The sequence below is a fragment of the Pongo pygmaeus genome, chromosome 5 (assembly GCF_028885625.2).
Source record: "Pongo pygmaeus isolate AG05252 chromosome 5, NHGRI_mPonPyg2-v2.0_pri, whole genome shotgun sequence".
Lineage (NCBI taxonomy): Eukaryota > Metazoa > Chordata > Mammalia > Primates > Hominidae > Pongo > Pongo pygmaeus.
Genome location: NC_072378.2, coordinates 56,356,038 through 56,368,537, shown reverse-complemented (window position 1 = coordinate 56,368,537; position 12,500 = coordinate 56,356,038). Strand labels below are relative to the sequence as shown.

Below are 12,500 nucleotides of genomic sequence, written 5' to 3'. Positions count from 1 at the left end.
GCAAATGGTTCAGGATGCTTTTGCTCTCGGGGCCAGCAAGGAATCATGGTGGTGTAAGATTTCACCTTGTAACTCGTCCCTTATGTGGGGCAGGCTAGATGGCCTTCTGGCCGTAGCCAGATACATGAAAAAATGGTGAAGAAAAATTCTGCTTCTTTTTACTCAGAAGAATCCTTTATGATCAGCCTTCATGTGTGAAGAAAATAAGCCCCAAATACTAAAACTCCACATTTTTAAATTTATTTTTTATTTATAATTGAAACGATATTGCACATATTTTTGTGGTACAATGTGGTGTTTCAATGCATATGTACAAAGTATAATGACCAAATCAAAGTGATTATCATATCCATCATTTTAAACATTTATTATTTCTTTGTGGTAGCAGCATTCAAAATGTGTTCCTACAGAAGTAGTTACTATGGCATATTACCTTAGGTATCTCAGTATCAGTTCTCTACTACATATTTTAGAAAATATATTTTACTTTTTTTTCCACTTTCTTTATTAGGTGCCGAATAATTTATTTTTCTTCTATTTTGCTGGTACTAGACTGATCCAAAGATCCTGGAAGTAGCCTATGATCATTTGATAGGTTCATGTACAAATCAAAAGGGAAAGTCAAATATTTAACAAATACGATTTTCTGTATGATAGGCCGAGGTGGGTGAATCACCTGTGGTCAGGAGTTCGAGACCAGCCTGGCCAACATGGTGAAACCCTGTCCCTACTAAAAAAATACAAAAACTTCACCAGGCGTGGTGGCACATGCCTCTAGTCCTAGCTACTCATGAGGCTGAAGGAGGAGAATCACTTGAACTTGGGAGGCTGAGGTTGCAGTGAGCCGAAATCACATCACTGCACTCCAGCCTGGGCGACAGAACAAGACTCCATCTCAAAAAAAAAAAAAATTTTTGGAATAATATAGTAGCTGGTAAAAGAGTATCTCCTTTAGATACTCAATAAGTTTCCCAAGTAACTACTCTAAGTTTCAAAGACCACTTTAATCACTATAGGTAAAATGTAGAATACTAAAATTTCACTGCTGTGAAACAAACTAAAATGTGTTTGACATCTAAAAGCTTTTTGTCATTGATGTTGTAACACAGAGTTTTTAAAGTTTTTGGTTGATTTCTGCTGAAATTCTGCTTCACTATAGTTTTAATAAAATCCCCCAGGCTTCTGAAGGAAAAGATTCTTTCATTTAAGATATGTATAATTTTTATTTTAAAAAGTCACATAATAACTGGAGAAAAAGAAGAAAAATAATTCACTGTTCTCATGGTTTTGTGAAAAGAATGTTTCTGCTTTCTTAAAATAAATGAGGGCTATAAGACCAACTGCTAACCAGTCTTTCTGGGGCATGTGACAGATGATGTCTGTAAAGTTCATAGGACCTCAGGGGAAAGGTGCTATATATAAAGACAAGAGCTATTAAAAAGTAAGTGCTTTTGTGGAGGTAAACTACAATCCCTAGCGTGAGATTCATATTTCTAGCGTCTGAAAATAGGGACCAAGTAAAACACATTTGTTGGGCTTGTCATGCCCGAGACAGCAAGCCCCTCATTTCAGAGTGATGTCCCATGGAAGGAAACTAATCATTTTCCATCACCTCAGTCCTGCCCTCCATGCAATAAAACACTTCAGCATTCTGGACAGCTTCCACAACTGGGCACAAACCTCTGGCCATGCTGCTTTACAGTTCTCAGTTTCTCTGTCCTCGGGCCCTACTTCCTGGAGCCTCATGAGCTTGGGTTCTCAAGGGTTTGTGTTTCTCCCCCTGCATGACTTTAGTTATCCTGCCAATGTTTCTGACCAAATATCCCGTTTCTTTTCTAAGCCCCGTCACTTTATCAAACTGTGGGCCACGACAGTATCTTCTGCAAAATTTTTAGAAAGAATGTCAACACTTTAAAAAATCTCTATCCCCTTTAAACTTCTTTTTTCCCTAACACACCCCAATCATATAGAAAAATGGATTTCTTCTACTGTTATATGTTACCAGGAGTTGTAACCACATTTCTTCATTTCTTTCTTTTTTTTAGTAGTGACAGGGTTTCACCGTGTTAACCAGATAACCAGAATGGTCTCGATCTCCTGACCTCGTGATTGGCCTGCCTCGGCCTCCCAAAGTGCTGAGATTACAGGCGTGAGCCACCACGCCTGGCCATAAGCACATTTCTTATCCACAGAAAACTCTCAACTCATAGTTCCTATCAGTGTGTCAGGGTACTGCTACTAATAGCCCTTCCTGGATTTCATTTTTCCAGTCTGTCTTTTTTTTCCCCTTTACTTATGAGCCACAGAATCCTATGCTTGTTTGTACATATTATTACATTTGTCCCTTCCTTTGATTTTTACACATTACCAATAATATATAATTATCAATATATAATATTGGCAAAGTGGCTTTTTTTTAGATTACTCTTTTAAATGTCAGTAAAAAGAAGAGATGAGAAAAGTCCAGCAAAGGTATTGTACACCAAACCTCATTTGTTAAACAGAACCCCAGAATTACTGTGAAGAATCACTCAAAAATCTTATCCTGTTCTCTACAGTTAAAAGAAAATTTTAATACTTAAAAAATAGTTTAAAATCCCAACTTTTCCTTATTTTTGTTTGAATTTATAAAGCAATGTAAACCATTTGAAAAACAAGAAAGCAATAAGGAGGAACGCTAAATTTCTGTTTGTGATACTTGCAGTCTGTGTACTTAAGTCTGGCAACAGGTCTGCGCTTTTACAATAAAACTAAAAAAGATGCAAATTTTTCATCAAAGTATAACAAAGTTGAAATTGTAGCTAGATTACAGTATACTTAATTTAAGATTATAGTAAATTTAAGTATATATAGAAATATACTTAAATAAATACAGTATATATAGAAATATACTTAAATAAATACAGTATATATAGAAATTAAGTAGACAAGATTCTATCTTCCCCACATTCCTTAAAATCTGATATAAAAATGATTTATTCTGTATGCTGGGTGGTGAATTCTGTACGTTCTAAATGATCAGTTTCTAAAAAGGGTAGAATTCTAGTATAATTTAGAGTCATATAATCCATAATTTCACAGTACCAGAATCAAACTTAATCACAGGTTGAAAACAGGTGAAGATCAGATAGATGTGTGGATGTGAGACAATGCACTGATTTGACTACTGCTAAGGAGTCCATAATGGATACTGCAAGAGTCTTTTTTGAAATGAAGAAAAGATAATTTGTGCACAAGTTCCATCACAGGTGTTTTGGGTTAAGCAGTCAATTACTGTGGGTTTAGAGGAGAAAAAAACAAACTGGAATGTATGCTAACATCTCAAAGTGATATCAACGTTTAGATTCTGATAAATCCTCAAATGAATGTTTTTCAAACTGTGTATCCTAGAGGGAAACTCAATGATCATATTTGGAACCACGTATCCTTATAACATCAACATGTGTCTGAAGAGCTGTTTTATGTCAGAATCTCCTTCAATAACTCTGTTTTTAAAGAAATAAACATTTTGAAAATCATATTTTCCAAAAGGAGTGGTCTGAAATACAAAACCAGTGAGTCTGGGATAGAGTTTTGGTTTGCCAGTCTACCTTCCCTGTGACTATAAATTTGAAATAGTTTCAGTTGTGTTCTTAGGCAAATGTGACCACAATACCCTGACCTCAGTACTTAAATGAAGTCATTTGGGTTAGAGTAGCAGATCTAGAAGGATTGACTCTCCAGCCCCAATTATGACAAAATTTAGTAGTTCAGAGCTCCAGCCTCATCTACATCCTTCTTGATCTCTGTATGAATAGAATAATAATTTCTTAGAAGATATCAGTCCAATCCTATCTTTGTTCACTGAGTTAATAAAACTGTAAAATAATATACCCATATATTTGCTGCTCAGATTGTTTCTTTATGATTCGTATACAATAATTTTGAGGAGAAAATAAGATGGACAAGGTACAAATATTTCTTAAAAAAACTTTTCACTAGCAAAGATTCAATGTTTTTGTTTGTTTTTTGTTTTGTTTTGTTTTTGTAAATCCAAAAAGACAATATCTATGCCAATAACAAACTCTGGATGCCTACAATTATAGTCATTACCACTTTCATTTCATAATCCAAGTGTTATATGACACCAAAACCTGAAATAATTGGGAATAAACAATGTTACTTTGGGTCTAACTGCCACCAGCAAGATCACTGAAATGTTGGCACATCCTTCAAGAACGCTTTCAATCTCCTCTCTGCTGTCTCTTCTTCCCTCCCATTTGTGTGTTTAAGCTTGAACAGCTTCCAGCAACCAAGCTTTTTACCTCCTATTACCGCCCCATCCATTTCGCAGATCACATCCCTATCCTCTTTCCAGTGTCCACATCAAGACATGGATATCATACAAGGGAATTTTTCTCTTGCAATTGGAGCCACTTTATCCCATCACTGGCATTGTCTCTTGCTTTGGTATAGTTATTGATGCACATTAAAACTCCCAGTGTTGTCAGATTGCTGCTGCTCCGCTCAGCTTTGAGCTGGTACTACTCTTTGAAGTCAATGCTGATGAATAATACAGAAGATAATTTTGGGGCTCATTCTGTTGCTGCCGTCCCGACCCAATGTGGAACTGCTCAGAAGCCATTCTTCTTATATAGAGAGAATCTTTGTTCACCACTTGTGTCGCAGTCTGTTAACTAAGTTCCAAAGTAGTGCTACCTTGTCTTCCCAGTATTTTAGAGACTTTGGGTAAAAGGGATGTATTAGATTTTCTTTGATTCCCTTTCTTTCTAGGAGTTAAACATGCATCTATTGAAGCTGTGCCAGAAGTAACTCTGAGTTATAGACTTAAAAAAATCACTACAGCTCATCTTTTTCTTAAGATGACTTCTTGCCCACAAAATTGCTCAATCTTCTTTAAATATATGCTTGGTGAATCAAATCTATCACTGTTCTAGCTATGCCTGGATGTGTCTGAATCCTAAGGTGACTAAGCTTGGGCTCAAGCTGGTATCCTTACCATCCTTTATTTTAATGTTCTTTTTGTTACCTCACCCCCATTTTCATTTCCACTGTATATTCAATGCTTCATCTTTATGTATATTTTTAAACTAGAAACTACTCTAAAACAAAAATCAGCTTTGAAAATTTAATCCATGGTGAGACACACACGTAAAGGTAATGTGTTTCTAAATCAAAATTCTTTAGTTAGGCTTCTTCAGTTATATATTTGCAATATCTAAAACATACTGTATGTTTAATAATACCACTTAAAAAGTTCAAATAAAGTTTTATAAAGAATTTACTTTTTTTAATACATGCAGTGTAGTCTGGGTTTCTATCAGTACTTCTACTAAAACAACTATTCAGTCTTTGAAAAGGTTTAGTCAACATAATCAATATAAGTGTATTGTTTCTGAAAGACTAGGTCAAATAGTTAATGCATCTATGGTGTAGCTCAAGACCAAGGGTAACTGAGCAAGCATTAACTTATGGAATCTTAATAGTCACTCCATTGCTGAAGTAAAAAGGAAACCAAGAGGAAACTTAATAATATTAAAAGTTATTTTAAAGGGAGTTCACATTGGTTTGGAGGGTACTTTGCTTCACGTACAATATCCACCTTTGTAAAACCCAAGAAACCTGTATTTGTAACATACACACATCTTTACAGTTTTTAGAACATAAATCTTCAGAGCCGTATTATTTCTCCACAGATAAAAATTAAAATATTGAAAGTCTTTGGAATAATAACAAAAGAAACCCCCTGGCAACCCAAAGGAAACTTGGAACTTCTTGTTAAGTGCTTATTTAACTATAAAAGAGTCAGTGTGTGTTGTAATGAATGGAAAATTGATTTTATTGTATTCCATTTATGAACATCTCACAGCAACCTATTTCAGTATTAGAAAGATCGTATATTAAAAATGATTTCTGCAGTCATCAATGTATACAAGTTAAAATTTAGCTCCTGTTAAATTAACACTTCATTAAAATATCAAAATAAAAGCTTCGACAAATACTTTTTCATGTTGTACTCCAAGACAGAAAAAAAAATGAAAAAATTTAAAGAACAGATTGCTAGTTATTCTATTCTATAACAGTTAAGTTTCTCAGTTCTTTTTTTTTTTTTTTCTTTTGCTAAGCTCTCTGTCACTGGAAACATCTTAAACCAATTTCAAGTGCTACACCTGAATAAACATGTTGTAAAAGTGTTTATGTATTGAAGTGGGTCAGTTCAAGGTATGGTATTTGGCTGGAACTTCTAATTTCTCTTTTTACAGTGAAAGGGCTGCCAGAAGGAGGAAGTCTGAGCTGAATTAATACATTTGTTACAGTGGAAGTAGAATGGAAACTGCTCGGCCCACAAATCAAACTGCCTCTTTCATTTATGCCAGTGATAGAGTTTTTCTAAGAAATATAGACTCTGGCATAGAGCCACTGTAAGTTTGCATTTAAAAGAGAAATCTATATGCTTATTTGTTTAAGGTTTACTGCTTTGATTATTTGTAAGTCCCTTCTCTTGTAGAACTGAGTATAGTGGTATTTGTGAGGCAGATGGCCATTTTAATACTTGTAGGAATTGGACAACTTTTCCCAGTAGGTTGTAGGACAACTGTGGAGGATACCTATGCTGTCTGAATTGATGCAGCCTTTTTTTTTTTTTTCAACCAATACCTCCACATTTAAAGAACCCCTGTGTCCGTCCCTCTCAACAGCTGCACAGCCTCATATGACACGGTCTCATTTTCTGACGGTCTCGTTCTCTGCACAATAGAAGTATACACAAAAGTTTTTATGCTGCCAAAATAAATTTTGTTAAGAGCAAGGGTTTATTTGCTAAAATGCCATTGATGCCATTTTGGGGACTTGCTTTCCTTTCCTTTCTTCTAAGGTGGGTCAGGTTTTATAATGGACTGAGGTTGCTCCACAGTCTTTACTGAATAAATATTTTAAGAAAACGTGCACATCTCTCATGGGGCAAGCCAGAGTCAATCATGCACATATTTCAAACCACATTATATATTACTCTTAAAAGATTGCTAACTTTTGTATCTAGAGTAGCAACTTTGCATAAGATATAAGTAATTCTTAACGAAATTTACAATTTAAGGTTAAATATCATCTTTGAATGATTTTCATTGAACCAGATATCAATGGTTTTCTTTTTCACATATATATAAAATATAATTTTCAGTGATTATTTTAAATTAGAAGAGCCTAATAAAAACTATTAAAAGAGGATACTATTAATACCTAACTCCAGGGCATTTGTGGAATCAAATTCAATAATGCATGGAAACTACTTAGAAAGATGCCTAGCACAGCAACCACTCCAAAGTGATTTGATATAGTTTTAAGTATTATTATTACTACCCACATGGGAGAGGTACTTTATCAACTTTATCTCTAGGGCACCTTGATTTTTAACTCACTCCTATATAGGTACTTGTTGTGTCCCTTTTCACTGATACATAACCACATCAAAGAACTCATAAGGGTCTGAGACACAGGCTAGTTTATAGGCAAATTTGAGTCTTGTAGCTCACTTGGATTGTTTTTTCTTCTTTCTGAGAGTCTCCAGGCTTGGTTTGCCTCTTCTGAATTCCTTTCAGTAAACATTTAGGTGTGTCAAAACTCAGAAGGGGAGGAATTCCAAAATTTCTATGTTTATTTCACAATACTTCATATTGATAATTATCAGGTTGGTGCAAAGGTAATTGCAGTTTTTGCCACTACTTTTAATGACTGCGGCTTAAAGCAGACCTCCATCCCCAGACTAGGCTTCCAGAATGACTTGTGAAGAACTTTAAGTGTAGTGCAGCTTAGTAAAGGTTGCTGGGCACTGGCCAGAAGTGAAGGTGGAAAGGCTATCAGCACTAATTAACACTTGAAAGGCTTCGAATAGGCTGGAGAAAGGAGAAACACCCTGCCAAGTATTCGGCTTTTATAACTTAAAGGAAAATTATAGGGCATTTAGTGCCGAAGAGCCCATAGCTAATATTTTTTTAAATTGTTATTTAATGTGGACATTTCCAGGCGAATGAGTAGTCAAATCTTCCAATTTATAGTATTCCTGACTTCAAGGTCTGAGAAGCTCTCAGTGAGCGAAAGCAGCTGGAGGGTGTTCTGTGGTGGAAGAATGATGCAAGATGAAACACCATAGATGGATAATTGTCTGTAATAGTAAGCCTCAATATTTATAAGAATCTTGGCCTGTAAGGAAGGCATTCTGATAATGTTTTAAAACTTTTCCCCTTTTCAAAGTGCCCTCAGAATTCATTCACATCAGGTAATTGTTCTTTCTTTTTCATAAACCAAGTGCTTTTGTATTATGTTCTAGGACGCAGTATCAACGTAAAATCTGCTGGTCTTGTGGGAAGACAGGGACCTCAGTCAAAACAACCATTCATGGTGGCCTTCTTCAAGGCGAGTGAGGTACTTCTTCGATCCGTGAGAGCAGCCAACAAACGAAAAAATCAAAACCGCAATAAATCCAGCTCTCATCAGGACTCCTCCAGAATGTCCAGTGTTGGAGGTAAGAATAAACCCGAGCAGCAGTTATGCACAGAGAGTTATGGGGTCGTATGCTGCAAATCAAGTAGCCACAATAAATTTACCCTCTATATATACCTTCGGATGGTACATTAAATCTTCCAGTGATGTTTCTAGCATCCCAGAATGTTTCATCAGTGAATCACTCAGTAATTTATTTTAAAATACATATGAGTTGCTTTCATATGTTGAAATATTCAGTTCAAATTAAAGTCAAGATGACAGTAATAAAATTATGAAATGGCTAATCAACAAAATCTAGCCAGAACTGAGCTACACAACTTGCTGAGCTAACTTCCTCAGGACCTCTCAAAAATGGATGGTCAACCAGGTAAATTAAACATAAAATCCTTTCTTTCGTACTTAAGTCAATACATGTGAATTATGCTACTCAGTTTTATTTTTCTGATATTAGGAGGAGAAAGACATAAGAAAACAATGATTAAAATAGGATTTATCTTTTTATTATTTGGAGGACCATTATCTAGATAATTTTCTTCAGGTGTGTCTACACACACACACACACACAATCTTTCAACAAAATATTACAAATGCACAATTGATGTCAGTCTTTGCAAATTAATCTGTTAATTATAGAGGGATCAAATTTCAATTGATCAGAAAGCATCTAACTGCCAAAATTTGTAGTGGCTTAATCGTATTATTTATACCAAGAAGTACCTTGTTTAGTCCAGAATGCAAACAGTAAGCTGTTAGAAGAAAATGGTGGCTATTTTAGTCGAAAAATTGATTTTGTGTATAAAAATAAATTTGAAGGGGGAACTCATCCTGGAACATCTCAATGTTGTACCACATACTTATCTATTTGTCAAATATGCATTCTTCTGTGATAATGGCCAATTTAGGCATAGCACTCTGCCAGGCATGATGGATGAACTGATAAACAAAAGATACATGATTCCTATATATATTATTTTAGCAAATTGAAATTCTAACTTCAAACAGTCTTTGTCATTATTCCTAAAATCTTCATTTTTCCCAGGTTACTTGAAAATGACAGGTCATACAGCAGTTATTTATTACTCAAACATGCATGAGTGTTTAGATAAGAAATAGATGACGACCTTTATTTGTTTTTATTTGCTCAGAGACGCTCCATAAAACTACTAGGTGGAATTCATTGGATTTTTCCTAAAGGGTAGGCACCAGGAGAATCATGTTAGAAAGAAGTCCTATTTGTGTGTCAAGCAACAGAAGCAGGAGGGAAGATTTCTGTATGGAATTGCATTATACTGAATTAAATGCTGCTTATAAGGTGATGTTTTAAAATAATTTTCCAACAAAGAAATTTAACCACTTTTAGTAAAGCATGACACTAGTGCCTTATTACAACGCTATTTTTAAAAGATCTTCACAAGATATTTAGTTTGGCAAAAAGTTGTAATTACTTAATATGAAAGGTGGAGAAAAATAACTTTCTAAGACCTTTTCTTCCTGGTAAATACTAGGCTGTCAAACTTGTATATTTTTCTTTTCATGTAGAATGGTTCTAAGTTTGGTTGAAATGTTTTTAATTTAATGTAGCAGACTGTATTAAGAAAAAGTTTTGCTAAACCTTAAATAGAATAGTAAATAATTTTGGAGGAAATTACAAAGGGAAAAGTATAAGTCACATACTTATTATTAGAGCTCATAATGACCCTGGCAGAGGTGTTCCAGTGACTGAAATCATCAAAGTCCTTTTCCCTATTGGTTAACTCTATTTATCTTCTCTTCCTAACCACAAGAAACAAATGTACATCTATAAGCAGAGATGAATAAAACACATGGAGCAGAAATCACGTAACTTTTCACCAGTTTCCTAACACCATTTAGAGTACAAAATTATTCTAATATAGACCAGTATTTTCTTTTTCAAATTTTGTCATTGGCAACAATTTCTGTGAAATATGTGGTAAATGGTTTTGGAGTGTGTTCATATTTTGATAAGAAGAAGAAAGAAAGTAGCTGGTTGTGTCTATAAGACTTAACCTTTCAATAGGTAGTAATCAAGCAGTCTGGGAAAATCCTCATAGGATTTGGTCTAAAAGACAGGGCTTTAAGGAAAGGGAATGCTAATATAAACAGAAAATTTGATACTGCGGAGACTTGAAATGCCAGTGAAATTTAAAAATTATCCAAATATAAATAACAAAGTTGTAATAGTAACAAGATTTTACAATAAGATATTGTGCAAAGGCTCTATGGATAAGAAGGGGTGGGGTGGGGATGGAGTTAGGGAGGAAAGTTGTATTGCATGTTTGCCTGATTGCTGGGTTTTTTGCAAAGCATATTGTCAAATGTTGAAAATCTCCATTAGTACAGAAGAATTAAAACCCAAGTCATTTCTGCTATCTTTATCACATTTCTTTTCTACTTCAACGATTCTTCCTTCTGACTTCCCGATGTTCTTTTTTTCTTCCATATTCCTGTAGGAGAGCTTAGAACAGAAACCAGCACAAAATAGGAGTCCCCAAAATACTTCTTGAGTAAATTAACATGTTGACAGCATAGGAAAACCTAACTTTGTTTTTCAGGTAAAGGTATATAGAACCATTACTTCCAGGTTTCCTGCAGAAACTGCCCGGCACTGCTTGTTCCTCTTTAGGTTTTTGGCAAGATGCTTGAACAGACACATTGTGGAAGATATTTCCTGTTTCATGTTGAGGCAGTGCAAAGGGTATTTCTTTGAATTTGTGTATGAGAGGAAAGAAAATGGAGCCAATGGCTAAATTCCAAGCTAGCTATCCTTGAAGATATAAAGGCACTAGGAGGTGGATAAGATTTTTTTAAAAACCTCCAGAACATGATGCTGCTTGAAGGAGTATATTCAGTGTTGAAAAGAATAGAGTACAGGCATACCATGTTTTATTGCACTTTGCTTTATTGTGTTTCAAAGATAATGTGTTTTTTTACAAACTGAAGTTTTGTGGCAGTCCTGCATTAAGCAAGTCTATTGGTGACATTTTTTCCAACAGCATTTGCTCACTTGGTTTCTCTGTATCACATTTTGGTAATTTTTGCAATATTTCAAAATTTTACTGTTATTACTATATTTGTTATGGTTTATGTTACAGTGATCTTTGATATTTATTGGTAATTGTTTTGTGGCACCACAAACTTTACCCATATAAGATGGGAAGTAAACGTTGTGTGTGTTCTGATTGCTCCAACGATCGGTCATTACCCCATCTGTTTCCCTTTTCTTGGGTTCCCTATTCCCTGAGACACAATATTGAAATAAGTTCAGTTAGTACCCAACAATGGCCTAAGGGCGTTCAGATGAAAGGAAGATTTGCACATCTCTCACTTTAAATCAAAAGCTAGTAATGATTATGCTTATTAAGGAAGGCATGTTGAAAGTCCAGATAGATTAAAAGCTAGGCCTCTTGTGCCAAACAAACAGTTGTCAAGTTGTGACTGCAAAGGAAGAGTACTTGAAGAAAATTATAAGTATGACTTCATCAATACAATAATGATAAGAAAGCGAAATCCTTTTCCTGCTGATGTGGAGAAAGTTTGAGTGGTCTGGATGGAAGATTAAACCACCCACAACATTCTCTTGTACCAAAGCCTTATTCAGAGCAAAGCCCTGATTCTCCTCAATTCTATGAAGGCTGAGAGAGCTGAAGAAGCTGCAGAAGAAAAGTCTGAAAGTAGCAGATATTGGTTCATGAGGTTTAAGGAAAGAAGCTGTCTCCATAGTAAAAAAGTGCAAGGTGAAACAGCAAGTATTGATGAAGAAGCTATAGCAAGTTATCCAGGAGATCTATCTAAGATCACTGATGAAGGTAGCTACACTGAACCACAGATTTTTAATGTAGATTAAGAAGCCTTATTGGAAGAAGATGTTATGTAGGACTTTCATAACTACAGAGGAGTCAATGGCTGGCTTCAAATCTTCTGACAGTCTGACTGTCTCGTTATGGGCTAATATACCTGGTGAGATTAAGTTGAAGACAATG

At 35.1% G+C, this 12,500-nt stretch overlaps 1 protein-coding gene across 2 annotated transcripts in view; it reads left to right on the top strand.

Annotated features, from left to right (window-relative positions):
• BMP5 (bone morphogenetic protein 5) overlaps positions 1–12,500 on the top strand; it is a 124,624-nt gene that overhangs the window by 95,767 nt on the left and 16,357 nt on the right. For both annotated transcript variants that reach the window (XM_054493282.2, XM_054493280.2), the window contains exon 4: positions 8,324–8,518. In XM_054493282.2, the coding sequence (XP_054349257.1) occupies positions 8,324–8,518 (195 nt within the window). The remainder of the gene's footprint in view (positions 1–8,323; positions 8,519–12,500) is intronic.